Source organism: Gallinula chloropus (assembly GCF_964237585.1).
Source record: "Gallinula chloropus genome assembly, chromosome: 2".
Taxonomy (NCBI): Eukaryota; Metazoa; Chordata; class Aves; order Gruiformes; family Rallidae; genus Gallinula; species Gallinula chloropus.
Window position 1 is genome coordinate 77684187 of NC_140086.1, and position 19373 is coordinate 77703559.

General features: G+C 39.8%; 1 protein-coding gene across 1 annotated transcript in view; it reads right to left on the minus strand.

The window, feature by feature from the left end:
• CTNND2 (catenin delta 2) overlaps positions 1-19373 on the minus strand; it is a gene marked incomplete at its 5' end in the record, with an annotated part of 546420 nt that overhangs the window by 32395 nt on the left and 494652 nt on the right. Inside the window, 2 exons of the mRNA XM_084260131.1 lie at positions 2497-2581; positions 5870-6080. Of these exons, the coding sequence (XP_084116257.1) occupies positions 2497-2581; positions 5870-6080 (296 nt within the window). The remainder of the gene's footprint in view (positions 1-2496; positions 2582-5869; positions 6081-19373) is intronic.

A 19373-nucleotide genomic window follows, 5' to 3' on the forward strand; every position in this document is an offset into this window, starting at 1 on the left:
ATGAGGTTTTCACATTTCTGCTGATGCAGTCATATTTGGAATGAAAATACTACTGCTCTACCAGTAGTAAACTTATTTTGCCTTCTTTTCCCATTAATACAAAGGCTAATAATTCTTTTGCTCTCTCCTGACTTACTTTACTGTAAACATGCAGCTCCAAATTATACCACAATTCAAACTATTTGGTTATGCTGTTTCTCAAACAGTAAGTGCTGATGCTTTTTCTTAAATACCATGTGATGCTTGTAATTCCCTTGTATTACAATACAAAATTGTGCCTCTCTGTAGGCCACCAATTCTCTGGAAGCAATTGTATAGGTACTTCGGTACCTGGGAAGAAATTGCTGATGGTTATAGAATGGGATTTACCTGCACTTCAACAAAAGGCTGTGCAAATGCAAGATTCTGTAAAGCACAGACCATTTTACACTATCAACTGTGTGTTCACATGTATTTTAATGGGACACAATAAAGGCTGCATTCACCCAGTATCTTTATATTACATAACTAGCTGTTTATTAATATAATGCAAACTTTTCCAATTTCTTGTAATACAAAGTTTATTTCTCCAATAGTGGTGAAACTCTGGCAGCTTAACAGCCAGCCTACTCTCCGCATATTTAATAAATATTATGGATTTTATAAAGATTAATGCACATCTTTTAACAAAGGGGAGTATCTTAGATTAACTATCTGAACATTCTGATGAAAAGAAACCTTATTTATACAATGCTCAACAGCACAGGTAATGGCATATAATGAATATATGGATAAGTAGTAGAGACTGACCTTCATTTTAAGATTTTGTGAAGCCTGTAGGAATTAGCCAATATAGAGATTAATTAAATGCCTCCTAAGAATATAGACGATCTGTTTGGTCTGAGTGTCCTGGCAGCTACCTCAAAGGCTAGCTAGCCTGCCCTATTTTCCATACCACAAGTATGTATTTGTGGCCACAGATGAGCATGTAAGGTACTTAGTACCCAAGAATGCTTCGGATGTAAGAACATTATCAGGCACTTGCATTGGCAGCCAACAGAATGTCCTTTACGTCGCAGTACACTCAGCAGCCGTGCGGCACATGGATTACCTCATGCATGGAGCAACCCCAGAAACTGCTTTTCCATCACAGCTTACATATACAGACAGAAGGTTGGAAATGAGCCAGACATTGTAAGAACCTCTAAGAGATTATGGTGCAATAAAGTTCAGACTCTACAGCGCAGCCACCCACATGCACAGAAGTCAGGCTGTGCACACTTCCAGTGTGTGTGACTGCCTCGTGTCAAGAAAAGCCTACTCTAGCTCGTATTTGTTCCCACCTCTTCATGGGACAGTTGAGTACCAGCTCGTTACTTGGAACATCTTCGCATATGGTATCCCTAGGGCTGCCAAGGTTGATTGAAAAGACTGTAAGTGAACAATGGGAGAGACTCAATAACCATCTTCCTTACTCCTCAGACTTGACACAAGCCGGGATGAGGCATGCAAAAGAACAGCATTTCAAACAGAAGGTCAGCTTCTGCCAATTTGAGATTTGCTGCATACGTTTCGTGCAGCTAAGTTCTTTTCTTGTGCAAAACAGATAGAGCACAATGTTGCTGTGAACCTTCCCTAATTCACCATTCTTATGCCTCAGCCTCAACTAAGACCTGAACTTTGGTGCCACATCAAGTCTTCGCAGTCTTTGTTGATATTGCAATTACAAATATCAATTAGATCAGCTGTGAAATTCCATGTAGCAAGAAGAACTTTGAGAACTAAATCTGCAGGGTGAGAACTATATCTGCAGGGTGATACTCACATGGAGTACAATTCAGTTTGGAAATATGCAGCAAGAATGACCTTAAACGTTGCCATTTACTAAGCAGACACTTATGTTTTACAAGCTGTACTGGACGTTATATCACAGGATATAGCAATTCATTGTTAAGAGATTAGCAGGCCTGTGGGAATGGTATGGTACAGGCTTCACACACTGTCTGAAAACCAAGTATATGTATATATACTACTGTATGCCAGCCGAATAGAAGTGAAGCTATCAAGTTTCAGCTCAGCTCTACATATAACTGGTCCCTGAGCACCACTCCTTCAGATACTCTTGTTTGCAATCTCATGAGGAAATTTGGGAGCTGACATGCTGGAAATCTGGTAACCTCCTTAGGACAGGGTAGGGAGGTCTAAGAAGGAAAGGTACAGTAGGAGAGTTTGTGTAAGTTTGTTTATGAACAGAGGACTCCAAGGATGTCAGATCCAGCACTTTCTGTATTAAGTCTTTCAAAAATCCAGATCCCCTTTTCACCACCACATGTATTTTCAAAAGTTATTTCTGTTAGAAGAAGAGACAAGGGCAAAACTCGTATCTCCAAGTATCTGAAATTTTAAACTAGGTGAATTTCTGGTTCACATAAACGTTTTGGTATAAATTCTCTCAGCCCCCAAATTTGTGCAATCACATAAAGGACGATAAATCTAGGAAAAAAAAGCAAGCCTTACCTTCTTGTAGAGACTTCTCAGGTCTCTGTACTGCCACATGCTATTGAGGACCTGAGATGCTGCTTTCACGACTTTTGGCGAATGCCTGTTACATACATATATTAGAGAGGGAGAGAGAGAGAAAAAGAGTGAGAAAGAGACTGTTAAATACAAGACTCCCTTCATCCTAATTTTCATATGCATTGCTATGGATTTAAACCCATAATTAAAGTGTGTTTCAGATCATCTTTGGTTTAAGATCAACGTGTTTATAAGCAAGGATAATACATTTAATTTCTATAGTACTAATTATTTAGCGAGGAGGAAAATATGTGTTCATTAGCACACTGAGAACAAGGATTCATGCCAAGAGCAAACTAAGAGGAATGGGATAGGCAGCAATCAGCAAAACTGTTGAGGACCCAACTGGTACTATGTACATTTAAGAAGATGTCCTGGCTACAACTTTTGGCACAAAGGACAAGAAGGTAGAGCCAGAATTTCGTTCTCTATAAGCTGCCAAACTGCAACTCATGACAGCATGCTCAATGCAGTAAGTGCCTCTTAGCAGTGGCCAAAAGAAACATTCTAGATGGGTAATGAGAACTGGTTTTGAAGTGCAAAGCCAAGATGCTGAAATACAACTGATTATAAAATGTCATGGAAAATTTCATTAGGAATCCAAATGAGGACTTGCATCTTGCTCACACGATTACCTTTTAATGACAGCAATGTAATGTTGTGTTGAAAACCATATATAACTTCACATGGACTTTCCCTTCAGAAAGATTTTGCAAGAAGCTCTAAACAGCTGTTATAATCAGTTGGAGCAATCTATTCCTCTTGGGATAGGTAACTTTAAAAAAAAAATCAGAGAGTATTCAGCTCACTGTAGAAGGGTCAAATAGAAAAGGACCAGGAAGGTAACCCAGCCCACTAAGGAAGAATACACTGTGCAGTTAAGTCCTTCTGCTGTACCAATAATATACATAAAGCAGCAAAGTGTTAGGAAACGTTGCAAAGGACAAAGTCTGGACAGAGGGTTGTTAGAGTTTGGGGAAGTCATTGAAGTCATTCACATTTTACTCAAAAAGGCACATGGATTGTAAAACCAAAGAGAAACCAGACAAACAGCAGCATATGTTACTGGTTTGGGCTGAAAGCCTTCTCAGGAGTCAGGCTATGGTGTATCCTGAGACCTCTGAGAAGGACTATTGGTAGGCTGACACTCAAGCTGGTAAAACAGTGTTCATGACACAACTGATTCAATTAACTTATATGCTATTTCCCTAGTCATTTGCTTGGTGGTTTTTTTCCATTTTTCTACTCCCCCTGAGCCCCACCTCTCACCCTGAGCACAGCAGTAGGTGGGTAACTGGTGAGTAAACAGGTATTTGATAAATGCTCTCAAGCACTATTCTTTTCATTATACTCCCAAATGTAGGGGTGGGATGTTGGTAGCACAGAGTAAACAGAAAAGTAACTGCACCAACTGTACTGTGAGTATTGAGGAGAAACAGGAGTGAAGTGAAGCAAGTACCGGCTTGGCCAATGTGACCTTATGAACATCAGTTCTCTTGTGCTGTCATACAGGAAAATGCTCCTGGCACTGCTTTATAGCAGGATGCATGGCCAGGCTAGTAACCTGCACTTGCAGAGGCATATGTTTCACACTGGTCAAGATAAATTCATACTGAAACACTTTACTGTATTAATCTGAGTATGCTGGAATTTCTTATCAGCTCATGAACCAGCAATAATGGTTTTTAAATAATCGATTACCTATAAGAAACCAAAGCAAAGCAATGGTGCAGAATTCTAATATTTCTGAAAGCTGAAAAATTAAACTTTCACTTAAGATGGGCATTTATAGCACTGTGAGTTGACAGGTTTTCTTGTTCTAGAACTGTGTAACTTGCAGCAGTAATAACACAGAATCGCAACTCAGAGTACTGGAGAGGAGGGATATGTTATCATGGTTTGGGAGGGCACTTTGGAATTACTCAATGCTACCTGGGACAAATGCTTGCATTCAACATAGATAAGTCTTTCACATTTATGAGGGATACTTATACAGGGAATTATACCTTTGGGTACTCCTAAAACTGCCTGTGATACTTTGAAAATTCCAGACTCAACAGGTACTTGTAACCTCTAATGGATAATGAACAGGTAGAAAAATGCATTATTCTGAGGAAAGACACAATCAACTTAAGAGAAATGGATATAAACCTGGTTGCAGTATTAGTATATCTGATCTAGGAAATATAAATCAAAATTTACATAGATTTAATAATAATAAAAATGCAAATGTAAATAAATCTGCAGAGCATGGGGAGTTCCAACAACTGCAGTCACACTGTTATGCTACTACTTCTTATCCTTTACAATTAGAATGTGAGAATGTTTCAATAATGAATTTGGTGTGAAAAGAAAATGGTGACAATAGAGGAAAAGATGCGACTAAATTAGATTGGCAATGCTCGGATCACATCGGTGAGCATGAGTTCTCATATCACATGTAGGGTGCATAAATTTTTCCTTCAAGTGGTGGCCTGGATTTGTGGGGCTCTTTTAGAGCTCTGATGCTGCAGTAGGCAGTATGATGACAGCTACAGTGAAGGCTTTTTGGTTTCAAACTGCCATAGTCCCATTGCACTTCTGCGGGTTGCCAAATATGAGAACCAGGCTATCGGTTTTAGGCAAAGGAAGGATAATAACTGAACTCTTCATGAAGAGTGTGTACATAGGAAAACAGACACGATGAAACCATAGCTGCTCTGAAAATGTCACAGTTGTGTGTACATTTTTTGCATGCTTTGGTGCCTCACAAAGTAGCCTTCAGGTATCCTAATGCTCTCTCAGAAGCAAGGTATTGGGAAAATCCACGGACCCATGTTCCTACTATGCTCCACCTTACCAGCAAGCTGGTGGCAAAGAAAAGGCCACTGAGGGACACTGACTTTGCATTCTTTGTTCTCAGAGCAAGAGGAGAAGTAACAGAACTGTGCTGAGGTCCCTTCCTTTCACAGGATCCCTCCACCTGCACATCAACCCTTCTGCAGGGTTCAGTCCAACAGCTCTGGTCCCTAATGTTTTTCAGGATCTTCTGGAAGGGCTTAGAGGTAGCGGTTTATGTAGATAATTAATCTTCCTTAAACTGCACACTCAGTGCACTTCATGCACTGCTGAAGGTACATAAAAAATAAACCACAGCAGAAACTTTTGCTGTTGGTATTGTCTGTTTCCTTGTCACCTTTCACACTGGGCATATGATTTCTGTTGAAACTAAAGTATTCGACTCAGGACCACACAGAGGAGGCAAACACATTCAGGACTAGTAGTAACTACTGGAGATGTTAAAAAAAGGTGCAAGGTGATTTGCAAAACATACTTGTCTCCTTTACTCTTAGATATGCCAACCAGTTTCTCAATGCCGCCTGCGTCTCGTAAGGCCTTGGCATTCTCCATGTTTTTAGTGATGACTTCATGCAGAGTGCAGCAAATGGCAGTAACGGTGTCATCAGACATGGCCTTGCTTGCCGAGCTGTTGCTGTTGTTAGCGCCTGGCAGTCGGTGGACCAGATCCCTCATGGCATACTTGCCTTTGTTGAAAGAAAATGAAGGGAGAATTCAGAAGACAGAGCAATAAAGGGTGGTGGAGAAGTACAGGGAAAACACGCAAGACTATTAGCACTATTTGCATCATTGCATGAAATCTCATTGGCTACTGACACTATTCTGGAGCAAGGCACATTTATACGATTGCATGTTCAAACATTTCACACATTAGGGACTCTCTTAGTATTTTCAATTTACATCAGTTGGAGACTTCCAGCGTGGGCTACATCATGCCCTTAGAAGAATGAGATGATGATAATAAAGGCCAAGTATATGTATGAAGATAATGTGAACACCACAACTTACAGAGCTTGGCTTGGATCCCATCACACAACTCGGAACTCAAGTTACAGTAAACACAATTTCTCAGCTATTAGAAACACTACAGTGAAGGCAAAGCCAATGACAACGTTATTTGTGAAGAAGTCTGCTCTGAAGGACCAGTTTCACCAAACAAGGTTAATTCTATACTGCATGTAGTAATGTAACTCGGCTTATTAGGGTTTCTATGACTTCATTGCTTATTCAGTACTCAGAATTGACACTGCGCTGCATCCTTCATTGTATGCACAGCACTGACCAGAAAGCAAGCCTTTCTGACATCTATTCCTGCCTGATAATTAATAAGGACTTATTTTGTATAATGCTAATTTCCAGAAATTAAAATCTCATAAAACGAAAGGTGCAATGGATTTTTTCTAATGGTCACATTGAACTGAAGACATGAAAAAGAAATTTTGTTGATTATTACCTTTTTCATGATTCAGTGAAAAAAGATTATTTAAAAATTGCACCTGAAAGTCATGTAGGGCTTAAAAAAAAGTAAAAATAAAATAATAATTTAATATATATGATTTAAAAAATGTAGGGCAGGGTTTGCACCAGCACAGACATATGACAAGTCTCACACCCGTTCTAGATGGTCACTGTTATGGTAAAATGGCAGCTCAGTCCTTCAACAAGATGCAGACAAGATCAGAGAGAGGGAGGGCCTGATGAAGTTGTTGCTGAGGTCAGTGAAGGAACATCGAATCACCTTCAGTGCAGCTGTGCTAGGAATTTGCATACAGCAATCACCATGAGAGTGTATCATGCAGGATGAAAAGGACAAGAAAATTGGGAAAAATAAATATAATTAGTAATCTAATCTACATTACATTTTATGAATGAAATAATCAGGTATGATTATTGTATACGATATGATAATTTAATCAGATTTTCTGATAACTTAAATTCTGATCAATTAGTATTTATGAGTACTTATTAAAAATATTATTTCTGAATTCATAAATTCAGTTGTGTGTATCAATGTCTGAAAGCAGAGGTAAGAGGAAAATCACATCTTAACTATCAAATGTTCCATTATTTTTATTTCTCACAATTTGCCTGCTGTGGTAGAAACACAGCCAGTCATTTGGAACAGAATATTCTTAGTAGAGATAAAAAGTACATTCTCTGTACTGGAATGTTAAACTTAAAGGTTATCAAAGAGATTTTGTGGTAATATGAGATCTTAAAAACTCTGTATGATGTAAACCCGCTCCTGATTTATAAAAGGCATTAGCAACAAAATGTGTACAGCTGTATTTGAATCTTACTGGTGTGCTGCAATTCAGATACAAATCTTGTCCTCAAACATCTTTACTTCTTTGAACTTAACATGTAATTGGCCATTTGCATTATTGGCTTTTCAGGAATAGTATTCATATCAGGTGTAGTATGGAAGTTAACATCACTCTCTCTTTTAGAAATGGTTAGTTTGAGCAAACTGAAATTCTTTTCTTCTGCCTACAAATGCTTGACACACTGTTCAGGATCAGCCTGAAATGCAATTTATATCTGCATCTCTGTTGTATGTAATATGAACACATTAATATTTGCTTATTACTTATGGTGCTTACTTCAGGCTGTAGCATATAGTAAATTAAGCTTGTGTATATTAAAAAAATAATCCAACCAAGCCATCACTTGCTACAGCTTTTACTCATGCTTGCCACTGGTCAAGAGCATGTACGAGTAGATCAATCAGGTCACTGAGACTTTCTGCTTTACCCTGTACAAACATCCAGAACACACCAATGATGTCCCTCATTTCTTTGGTATCTCTCTTTAAGTGCAAAGGAACGTCTCACCAGTCCTCTGGTGGAACCAGATGACAATGATCATTCATTCCATTAGAAGCCAAAGATCTTGCTCCTTGGCTCTAGGTATAAAGGAATCCCGATAGCTGTCCCAAGTGGAGTCCTTTCCTGGAACTGTCCTAACACTCCAGGCAACACTATTCTTGCCAGTACACATGCCTAGACACACAAGATGCTTCTCACAGTAAGCTAAAGCTCTGAAGGAAAACTAAGATAAACAGTCAAACAAGGTATAAGCATTCCAGACATGTTAATGCTCAGCAGCTCTAGTATTTCTGCTGTGCACACACTTAAGCATGGAAAGTGCAAATCAGTGTCGGATACTTCAAATCAGGAAACCAGGCTTGTTGGAGGTAACGTGTAACCAGTGGGATAGTGGAGCACCCCTTATTCGGAGTGGCTGTAGTAATCCTAGCTTAACACTACTATCCAGTTCTTCATCAGTTGCATATTTAAACAAAAATGTATTCTGAGTGGTTTTGGGTTTTCTCTTACAAATTGCTTCAAATTCAGCCTTTGGATGCAAGGTGCCAGCAGACTCACAGTGCACATTTTGTAGACTAAAATCTAGTGAACATACTACAGCTGTGGCAGCTGCACAAACTAACATCTGGTTTGGAGACTCCCACCTCTCAGAACCTGGAATGACAATGCCAGGGCAGGTGCTGTCTGCGGGGGAGACAGGCTTCTTCTCCTGGGCCTGTCCCCGAGGTGCAGTGAAAGGCAGAACTGCCACCTCCAACCACGCTGCTCACATGTGCCCTGCACAGACAAGCATCACGGCTCACACTCTCCTTCCAGAGGCTGACCACAAGAAGGTGGCACATCAGCTGGAAGAAGAGGGGAGTGGCTGTGCTGTAGGGTTGATCTAAGCTACCATTTACATGGTCTTAAAAACCTATTAACAAGCGGAACTATTAACCTATTTTCTGTGGTTTTCATACTTTGAACACTTTACTACCAATTTGAAAGTATATTTGGGATGAGAAAAAACCCTGCCTTAGCCATAAAAATGTGTCTTTACTTTAACTTAATTCAAAACATACGGACTTACATTGAAAAAGCAGTGAATTTGCTTTAATATAGAGTTTAATGGAAGTTAAAAGTTAAGGAGTATTCTTTTATACTGCAGAATACTTTCCACAGTAACTTGTTTGCATTCCAAATGTGCTTTCTGAATCTGTACCTATACTGAGTTAATAAATTACCGTACTACATTCACAGCAAAAGAATCAGTTATCAGTTAACTTCTCTTATCCCAATTGTGTTCCTGCTGCTTTACAACAGACATGAAGAGTAGTCAGGTTTTCTAGCACTAGCTATAGCAGAAAGCCTGCTCTAGTTTAGAGCGGTGTAACTGTTGAGTAATGCCAACGAAAGCACAGATGCTGCTATGTCAGCCAGACACAGCTGACAACACATGTGATCCTTGACTTCTGCATGACAAGCTGCAGAGTGTTTGCATTTAGAATGAATTTTTCAATGTTAAGAACCTCTTCTGGAAGCAGACTGAAACTTATAATATAACGGAAACTAGTCTTGTATTGTCAGCAGTTTTATCTAGCACTACTAGTAGGAAGGGTGGGGAATTCAGCTTATAGCTCAAGAAGCCTCCTTGAAGTGAAGAAGTGAGAACTGATGAGGGTTCTGGGAAGAGAGGAGTATGTGCATGGTAATGATAATAAGATACATAGCATTGTTAATTTTCATTAGGGTTCATACTGCTTCAATCCACAAATAAGCTGATTTTTTTATTTGAGCAATATTACACATTGTAAGACCCAAAACTGATTTGATGCTTTTAGAGAGGATTTACATAATATGATTAAACATAACCACCAGCTTGACAAGGAAAAATCCTGTTTTTTGGTTCAATTTCACTCATAAATTAAGAAAGACATTACATAGTCACAATTTGTGGGCAGCATCACAGGAAAGGGATTGTCTTGTAGGTGTTTGGGATGCATTTTCCTGTGTTTAAAATTTATTTTTCTAAGTCTTCCATCACTTTTTTATTGAGATCAGGATTCATCTATCACCATAGACTAATTCTTTGCAATATGATAACATTTGCTTACTAAGCATTTCAACAACATAGACTTAACATTTCTTCCTTTGCCTGATAAAGTCTCATTAACACCTCAGTACCTGCCTCCCTTGCTTAACTCAGGAGACTTTTCCCTTTGTGGGATCAAACTAATAGCTGTCTTAAGAAAGATTCTGCCTTCAGAGCAAAACCGTAGAGCAAACTATTCTTCTGGTAGATTTAACAAGAGCAAAATCATCACAGATAAGGTTCCACTTCTGGAAATACTTCCCTACCATTGCCTTGAGCCAAACTCACTGCTGATGTAACCCCATTGACTTCATTTCCATTTTCACTCATCTCTGAAAAATGACTCTGACACATTGGCACATTTATTAAGTAGTTTTGACATGGTTCCTAGTTTGAGAGAACCAGAGGAAAATTAACCGACTGAAAACACAAGAAATCTTAAACAGGTTTTAATTCCAACTACAAACCCTGTCCTACAGGTAGGGCTTCCTCTAGTAATAGTAACACATTACTTCCCCCCCCCCGCACCCCCAAAGATACCATGTAATTCACATTGTCTAGCTAGATAAGATACAACCAGCAAAATGCCACCATACTTTGCTGCAGTGCTACAGATCCCTATTCCAGAACTACTGGTGTCTGTTACCTCACAATGAACGTGAATTCTGTTCTCTTTGTTCTAACATGTGCACCCCACTTACATTTATGGACCTGTTGGGGTTTTGCAGTTTTTCATCATCCTTGTGTCTTTAGTACCATTCAGCTTTAGCATTTCACCATCTTCATGGAAGTGGTATTGCAGGGAGAGCTTTTATTATCACTTTCAATCATTACTTAATAAATATGCCAAAACTGTCTACTTAATTCAGATGGAACAAATTTTGATCATGAGTCAGTGTATTCAACTGATAGCCTAATAAATTAGTGTGCATTCATCACATGGTAGCAGTGGCAGAAATACCACCACTGCATCTGATAAATAGTTTGTTTGTGCACCACACTTTCTCTTGTGAGATACCCTTGTTTTAAGGTGTAACTGATATTCACACTGGCAGCAGTGTAGCACCTGAAAGTGCCCCTTTCAGGTGCTACACTGTGCTGACAGGTCTGTCTGTTCCAGAGGAACCCTGTCCCTCTTCTGAACACTGGAAATCTTCTAGTACTTACTGAGGTGCAAGAGGAGGTGTAAGAGCCTACAACCCGCCTCCTCCCCCCCAACCCCTTCCCACCTTAGTACCATACGTGAATCTGTGTGAATCGGTAGCAAACTCTGGACTCAGACTGCCTAAGCAAAAAGATATTTTGTAGGCATCAGAGTAGCAGTGAACCCCATATGATTTAAGAGGGTTAAGGTTTGATAGTTTCCATAGGAAGGTTTCCTTCTGCCACTGAAACACTGGAGCTGGAAAAACTACCCTGAATTTTAAAGGAAAAATAGGTTGAGGTACGAAATGCTGTCAGACTGGGTCACTTTTTGTGGGAAAGAGGAGGCAGCAAACCCAAGAAGATGAAGCAGGGTAATGCCAGAGCTGTTGGGTCAGCAGCAAAGGCCGTGGATGCAAGGAGACAAAGCTGTATTTTTGAATGCAAGAAAGGCTGCAGTACTGAAGTTGAGAGAGATTTGTCCCTGATTACTCCTCAGTCTTTGGGGGAGCACCAGGAAAGACGTAGGTGAGTCAAGACCAAGAAGAAATCTGATGTGGCAATGTTGGTTTATAGATGAGAACCCCCATTTCGGAAGACATAGCAGGACAAACTGAAATAAGGGTCATTTGCCATCACAAAGTTTAATGCCCTCTCACTCAGCACTGAATGACATGACTGCCTCCGGACAGGCTTTTCACTGCAGCCACTCAGCCAACTACTTTGCTGTTGACCCCACTCTGTAACATATAGTCTGTAGCATCGCTGACTGCAGTGCACAGTGCATGGGAAAGAACTGTATGTCACAAGGGTTGGTATGCAGCAACTCTCCCTTCCCTCTGTCTGGTGACTTCTGGTTCGACACAATGTAAGCTGCTGACATAGGGGATTTATGAAACTCAAAGGCAGTAGGTAATGTCAAGCCCACATTGCCTGGCCAGTGCTAGCTAATGGTCTGTGATGCTGCTCATCACAACAGATTGGTTTCTGGTTTCTTGTTCCTTAGACCACTATGCATGAAGTAGCATTGGAAGAGGAAAGTGGAAAAAAACCCTGAGTGGTAGGACTGAAAAGCACGTGCCCAAAAAATGCATCGGCCTCACCACTTCTAGAAAGTGTCAGAGAACTGAGGATTTTGGATCAGTTTGGGATTTAGGTATGAAAGGAAAGACTAAAAGACTTACAGGGATGTATGGGGCATCTTGTGTCCAAACACAGGGGACTAAAAAACTTCTAAATTCCCTCAGATACCTGAGATACCTGCACAGTTAGCAGACCTACAGAAGATACACAGTCTTCTGGAAAAGCAGATGGAAAAAACATAGGATACCCTATGGTCTTCAATGCTTATCCTTAGACACCCGAATCTCAATGTTTGGCCAAAAATGTTTTTAGGTACCCAAGTCCTTTTATTTTTTATGTTGGGGGTGTGCACAAACTTTTGTAATCTCTGGCACTTCAGAGTAAATGCATATGAAGATATTTCACTACATGTTAATTGTCTACAGTATTGCAATTATCCCTATAAAAAAAATTTATCACCTCAGCTCAATCACTTGTAAGGGAATGAGTGATTAGTTAACTTAGACTGCTTTGAGTAAGCACCTCAAAACTTGTGAGCTGGAGCTGCTGCTTTAGCTGCTTCACATTAAGCCTAGCCTGACAATTAAGTTGGAATAATGAGTGCTTTGAGCTAAAGAACAATGCTGGATTTCACCTTCTTTACAGGCTTATTTGAACTTAAACTTTACGGCTCTGTGGAAATAAATTATTTTAGAAAAGACAGAATAAAAGCTGTTACACACACATGCCCTCCTGTGACCCCAAGCACCCAGGTGCACTTGCTCATCGCTGGTGAGACAGAACAAAAGATCATGTGGAAGCCTCAGATTCCCTCGTCCCCTCAGAAGAATGATACACCCTTTTCACTTTCCCACCACCTCTGATGACAGGCAGCAAGATTTCAAGATATAAGATTGCTATTTGGTGCGGACAAGGACAAAGAGGAACAGTATCTTCCCTGATGCATTGTATGCTATGTGCCATTCACTGGTTTTCTTTTTTAAAAATCTTTTTTATCAAGAATAAATTCAGCCACGGTTAGTGCAGCATATAAAGCCCTACAGGGAGCAGGAACAGTCGTCTTTTACAGTTTCAGGGAAGAAACCCTCAAACTTTCATAGAGTGATGAAAGTATCTGAGCCACCAGTATCTGTGTTGGCAATGTCAATTGAGATTGACTTGTAAAAGAATCAAAAAGGACAACCAATATAGAAGCTTTTACTGTTATTTTTTTTTTAAACATGAAAGATGCAGGTTCTGTGTTTTGCAAGAGAAAGGTATGGCATGATGGGAATGACAAGGGCACAGACATAACAGGGGTGGAAGAGCACTATGCACAGTCGCGAGCAGCACTGGACAAAGACAAGAGAGAAGCATTTTGGTATTTTCACCCTGAAGATGCCATGGGAAGTCACAACCGGGTGCGATGCAATCACTGCTTTCTCAGATCCGTGAATTCTTCCAGACTTTCTTTTCTCTAGACACATTTTAACCCAGCCACCTTCCTCTTTCAGCTTCTCTGCTTCTAGAAATGTAACTTTTCCATTTCACATATTTCCTGCCTTCTTCTGGCCGATCATTTTTCTTACTTTCAACTCACCTTCTCAGACCTGCCTCCTCTCCCCTCTGTTACATGATGGGTACTTTTTCTTTCTTGAGGTGTACTCCCTCAGCTATTTGGGTCTTAACTGCTGGGCTTTCATGTTCCTTCTCCACCTCTTGCATATCCGGTGTTTAAGCATGTATCTCTGGCTCTGCCTTACCTGCCAAGCTTTCCCATTCTCTCCTATTGGTGTAAGCACCTTCAGTTTAATGCTCAGTTTCATCCTGTTTTTGTCACATGCCCATGATGACCTTCCCAGCTCCTGCTTTTTAATGTTCTTCAGTAAAGGAAATTTTAGCTGGCTTACAAGCATACATTTTAGACTTGAAGATACCAGTGTATTTAAGAGCTATTGCTATTGTACTACTCTTGTCTGTTCTGTGTATCCCAATTCCACAGACAACTATCTATTTAATCTGCTGTTGTTACCTCTCATACTGATTTTACTCCTATCTCAATTGAACACCTTCATATTGTGCATTTCTCTCACATCTCAAGACTGCAGATACTCAGAGTTTACATTAGCATCTGTCTCAAGACCTAGAGATTAAAGAACTTCCAGGCTCTTTAGCTGGCCATAAACTGCTAATTCATACAGCGTTATCTGTCCCAACATGTACTTTGAAGGCTAAATCCATGTCTACACTTTGAGTCAAGAAGCACTTCAGCTGGCTCCATCGGCGCTAATGCCAAAACTAGAGCAGTGTATTGTAACCCTGCTGCACATCTCTGCCTCTCTCACCTTTGCTGTTGTCTTTCTGGCAGTTCTCATGGGATGAATACTGCCACAGAAGAAACTAGCTTTCCATGGGGCAGTAGATGTTTGGAGCAGAATCACCAGAAAAGTGGCACAGAAATGGCTTTACATGTACCATGGCCAAATGGAGTTCCTGTTTCTGAACAGCACCTCTCACACAGCATAGTGGAGAGCTTCTACTTTGGATGTTAATCCACATTTCAGCTGAGCAGTTCCTATCCCCTCTCTCATGCTGGAGAGGCAAACCAACCAACTTAGGGTGCATCCTCTGACTTGCAGCCTGGTTTTGGAAGATGAATTTGGGAAGAAGTATAAGCATAGTCTCACCCACATTGGGACTATAAAAGTGAGCCAGTTCAAGTCCAGTTTGATCTGCCTAATTATGTGTTGATCTGATACACCAATCCATGGGAGGAGGAAAATCTCCATCAATAAGCTTCTATTCACCATCCTCAGCAGCAAAAGCAGCAGCATTTTTAAGGTAAAGTGCCACAAACCATAGATATTACTGCTCTTACATTGTTCCCTCTCCCCTAGCCAGAAAAAAAAAAGTATTTGGGTGGCTCTGGCTGTCCTCTTTGCAGTCTGAGCTTTGATAGGTTGGCTGGGAACAAAAAAGACATATCCAGGCTTTATTGTTCTTGGATCCAAGGAATTTGATCTTGTGCGTGAACGGTTGGAGTCCTCATGGGCAATCACTCACATAATTTCCTTTGTACTTCATTTTATTTACATTTCCTGTGAGGTATACAAATTGGAAAAGGCATGGAAAGGAGTCGTCAGCCTACCTATGGACACAGGTAGTCCAAATATAATTAATCAGCTCCTTTACACATGAACAGATTTATTTCTCATTTAGACTGCTCTGTCATCTTCCCTTTTCGTCTTCCCACCAGCCCAAGGTAAAAAAGATTCTGCAGAGGGAAGTGATTCCTCAGTATAATTGCTGCAGGCTAAGTTTTCTGATTACTGGAGCTGGTTTTAGTCCCTTGCTATCCTGTTCCTTGCTCCCTGCAGAGAAAAGAGCTTTTGGAAGGCTGAATTTTAAAAAATATAGTCATTTAATTAATGTTATAATTAATCAGTGTTTCTAAAGTGCTTTGAAGAGGTAAAGTGCTATGTGACTGTTGAGTAGAATTTCAGTTTTATTGTGTATTATTTTCCGAGATAGAATAATATTTTGTTAATAGTCTGATTCAAGGGACTTTAAATTAGGCCATAATGAAGAAATAAAATATAATCTATTTTTGGAAAAATAAGTTTAGGCTTCAAGACCTATGTCCTGATCCAACACCCACTGAAATTAATGAGCCTGTCTACCAGCATTGAAAGGTATTAAATTGGATTCTTAAAGAAGGAGCTTTCCTTTTCTTTTACTTTGGTTTTTACTTAGTGTTCAAAACAGAACAAGATTCTGACAGGAGACTGATGTAGCCAGGGTGAATTGAAACCAGACATTATCCTGCTTTAACCATCCATGAAGCAATTGATATTTATTTGCTACTATTTTTCTTCTTCTTCACTCGTGTTATAATATTGCCTGATACTCCTGAACAAGTTTGTCCCCACTGTATGGTCTGAAGGACTGATTCTTTCTGCATGCCCTTATACCCAGTTACAACAATGTGATGGTGAAACGTGCAAAAATTCTTACGTTTAGAGATGTTAAAAGAGAAGTAAAACTAAAATGGATCCTCACGATATATTGTTATCAACAATAAGATGTATAGATGTAAACGTAGAATAGAAATATTTGTAAAGTGATAAGTGTCTTTCGAAAACAACTCTTCCAATAAATATCAAAACCAATCCAAGTCATACTGCAATGTTCATACATTCCTTAATTACTGCAATATTCAAACATTTCTTAAGTCATCACCAACGTGGAACAGTTAATTAATCTGTGCACGATGGTGAAACCACAATACTGAGGATACAGATCAGTATTTCCCATTGCTTTACTGTGCTCTATACAAGAAAATAACTTATACTTAGTAACAAAATCCTGGTTAGTATCTCAGGCTCAGTGAACCCATACACTTAACTTCACGAATGTCAATGTTTGGGAGATAGACAGAAGGGAAAAGGAAAAGAACAAGTAAAACAACAGCAACAGAAAAAAAAATGCTGTTTAAAAATATTTTTAAAAACTTCAAAGACAATTTATCCATGAAAAGATAAGAGTATACAACAGTATTTGCTTTTTTTCTGCAATTTGGAGTTGTTAGTAAAGATCTCATGAAGGCAAGGTATGGTGTCTATCAGTTGACCTGCTAACACATCAGTGTAACTAAAATAGACCATATAATGAGTGGCTGTACTAATGAAGCTATAGGTACATTTATTAGCAGTCTCTCCCACTGGTCATGCAGAAAAGTGGACAGGGGGTCTGTTTTACTTCGTATCTTTTAGAGGTCAATTAATTTTGCAGATAATACTAATGTTCTGACTCAGTTTAATTCCTGTTCTCATTGTGTTCTTAGCACCACAGACGCCTGAAAAAGAGCAAACAATACTAGAGTTCTATATTTTCATTCACCTGGAGCTACTACAGCTTAAGGCCTGAATACAGTAGGTGTGTAAGCAAGGATACGGTGCAGAGTGAAATTAAGCTTTGTGTTCTCATGGCAAGGGCAAAACAGCATCCAATAACCCTCCTTAACTAATGTATAACATGTTTTGATTTGACTACAACATGACTAATTTTTACATTTCTCATAAAAAACTTCCTCTGCTCTTTGCCGTAGAGCTCGTTGGTATTTAAAGAAATTGGGAATCCTGGTGCTGACTCCTCCATCAGAGTACAGATCTACTACAGCATATTTCTGTTTGTGATTCCTAAGGAGGTAGGAGTTGAAGGGTTCAGAATGGGACTTTTTTTTGAGTTATGCTACTTGCTGTTCCTTTCAAGGTAACAGCTCCAGGTGGCATCTTCGGGCTAGTAGCTGATCAAATCTTTTCTCTAGTGGCCCTCAAAGAAACCTTGCCCCCAGATATCCATCTGAGCATGCTTGGTGTCACTAAATTACTGCTTTTTTAACCCGAGTCACTGGTGCTCACCTACATCTGAGTGACACACAGAATAACAAGGTTGGAAAAGACCTTTAAGATCGAGTCCAACCATCACTGTCCCATGCTAAACCATATCCCTAAGTACCTCATCTACCCATCTATTCACACAGAGGAAGGATTCTCAAGACTGCCCACTCACTGAAGTTCCTTCTCTTACCTCCATGGGGATGCAGTTGCCCACATGGTAAGAGTCAGAGAACTCAAATACTTGACTTGATAGACCAAACTTGATCCCCTTCTTGGAGATCAAGATGGACAGAGGAGGTCTGCTTAAGGCAAAGCCCATAACATCTTAGACCCTTCAAGTTCACTTTTCTCAGACCTCTGCAATGTTGGCTAATCTCTGCTTCTCCTAAAAAGAGGGGAAGAACTGAGCAGGTCTTTCAAAAGTCTTCTCCTCTCTCCAGACTTGGGGAAAGAAAGGATCTGCCAGACACCAGCTGGCTCCCTGGCTCCATATTGTAATGATCAGAGTTCTCTGAAAGACTAGGGTGGAGTCAAGAGGGAAAATTTTATTTGTAATCAGCAGCTCTGCTACTTCCCTGTGACATGGCAGAATATAAACTACACTCTGCATTGCAGGGGAAGGATGGGAGATGAAGTTTGAAGTGCTAGAAAAATGTTAACAACAACAACAAAAAAGCAAAGCAGAAAAAAAATGCTCTCAGTCAGACAGAGCAGGTGAGAGGTCAGATACAAGATAGACCTCCTAACCACAGGAGATACAGAGGACAATATTCCCAAATGTAAGCTACTTCTTGATAGACTGCTCCACTGCAAATGAAAAATTAAACTTGCAGAATATCATGTTCCCTTCTTAAGAGAAACTGTTGTGTCACCTTGAAAAATTCTGCACACAAATATATGACTCATGCTAATAGTATGCATTTTCCTCTAATTAAAATTAGCACTCTGATTATTTGCTAGAATAATCCTGAGTTATGAAATCCAAATAATGTATAAAACATATCACTTTAAGAGCACCCTGAGTAGCACAAAATCTAAGACATCCTGTAACTTTTCTCCTGAGAGGAGTAAGTAATGAGGCAATTTATTTTCCTCATGTTGCCCATTAGATCTACCAAACAGCAGGTGAACTCTGAACACCACCACTGCACATTCTTTTGGTACACAGAGCTGATATACTGCCTTATGCCACAAAATCTGTAAATTTGGGACTAGGAGGTTTTTTTTCCTTTCTTGGGACTTCTCAGGATTTTGCAAAGTGAACCCAGACCCTGTGTCCTGAATAAAATGGAAGGACAGCATATATAAACTAACAGGGTCATTCAGGATTACTTAAAAGACTAAGTTCTCTATGTTAGAAAGACTAGTCCATCTCTGCTTATGTTCCCCAAAGGGCTATGTGTATAAAACTGAGGTGCAACCACGCAAGAATGAGATGCCTAGCTTAGTCTGGCTTGACTATAGACCTTGATATTT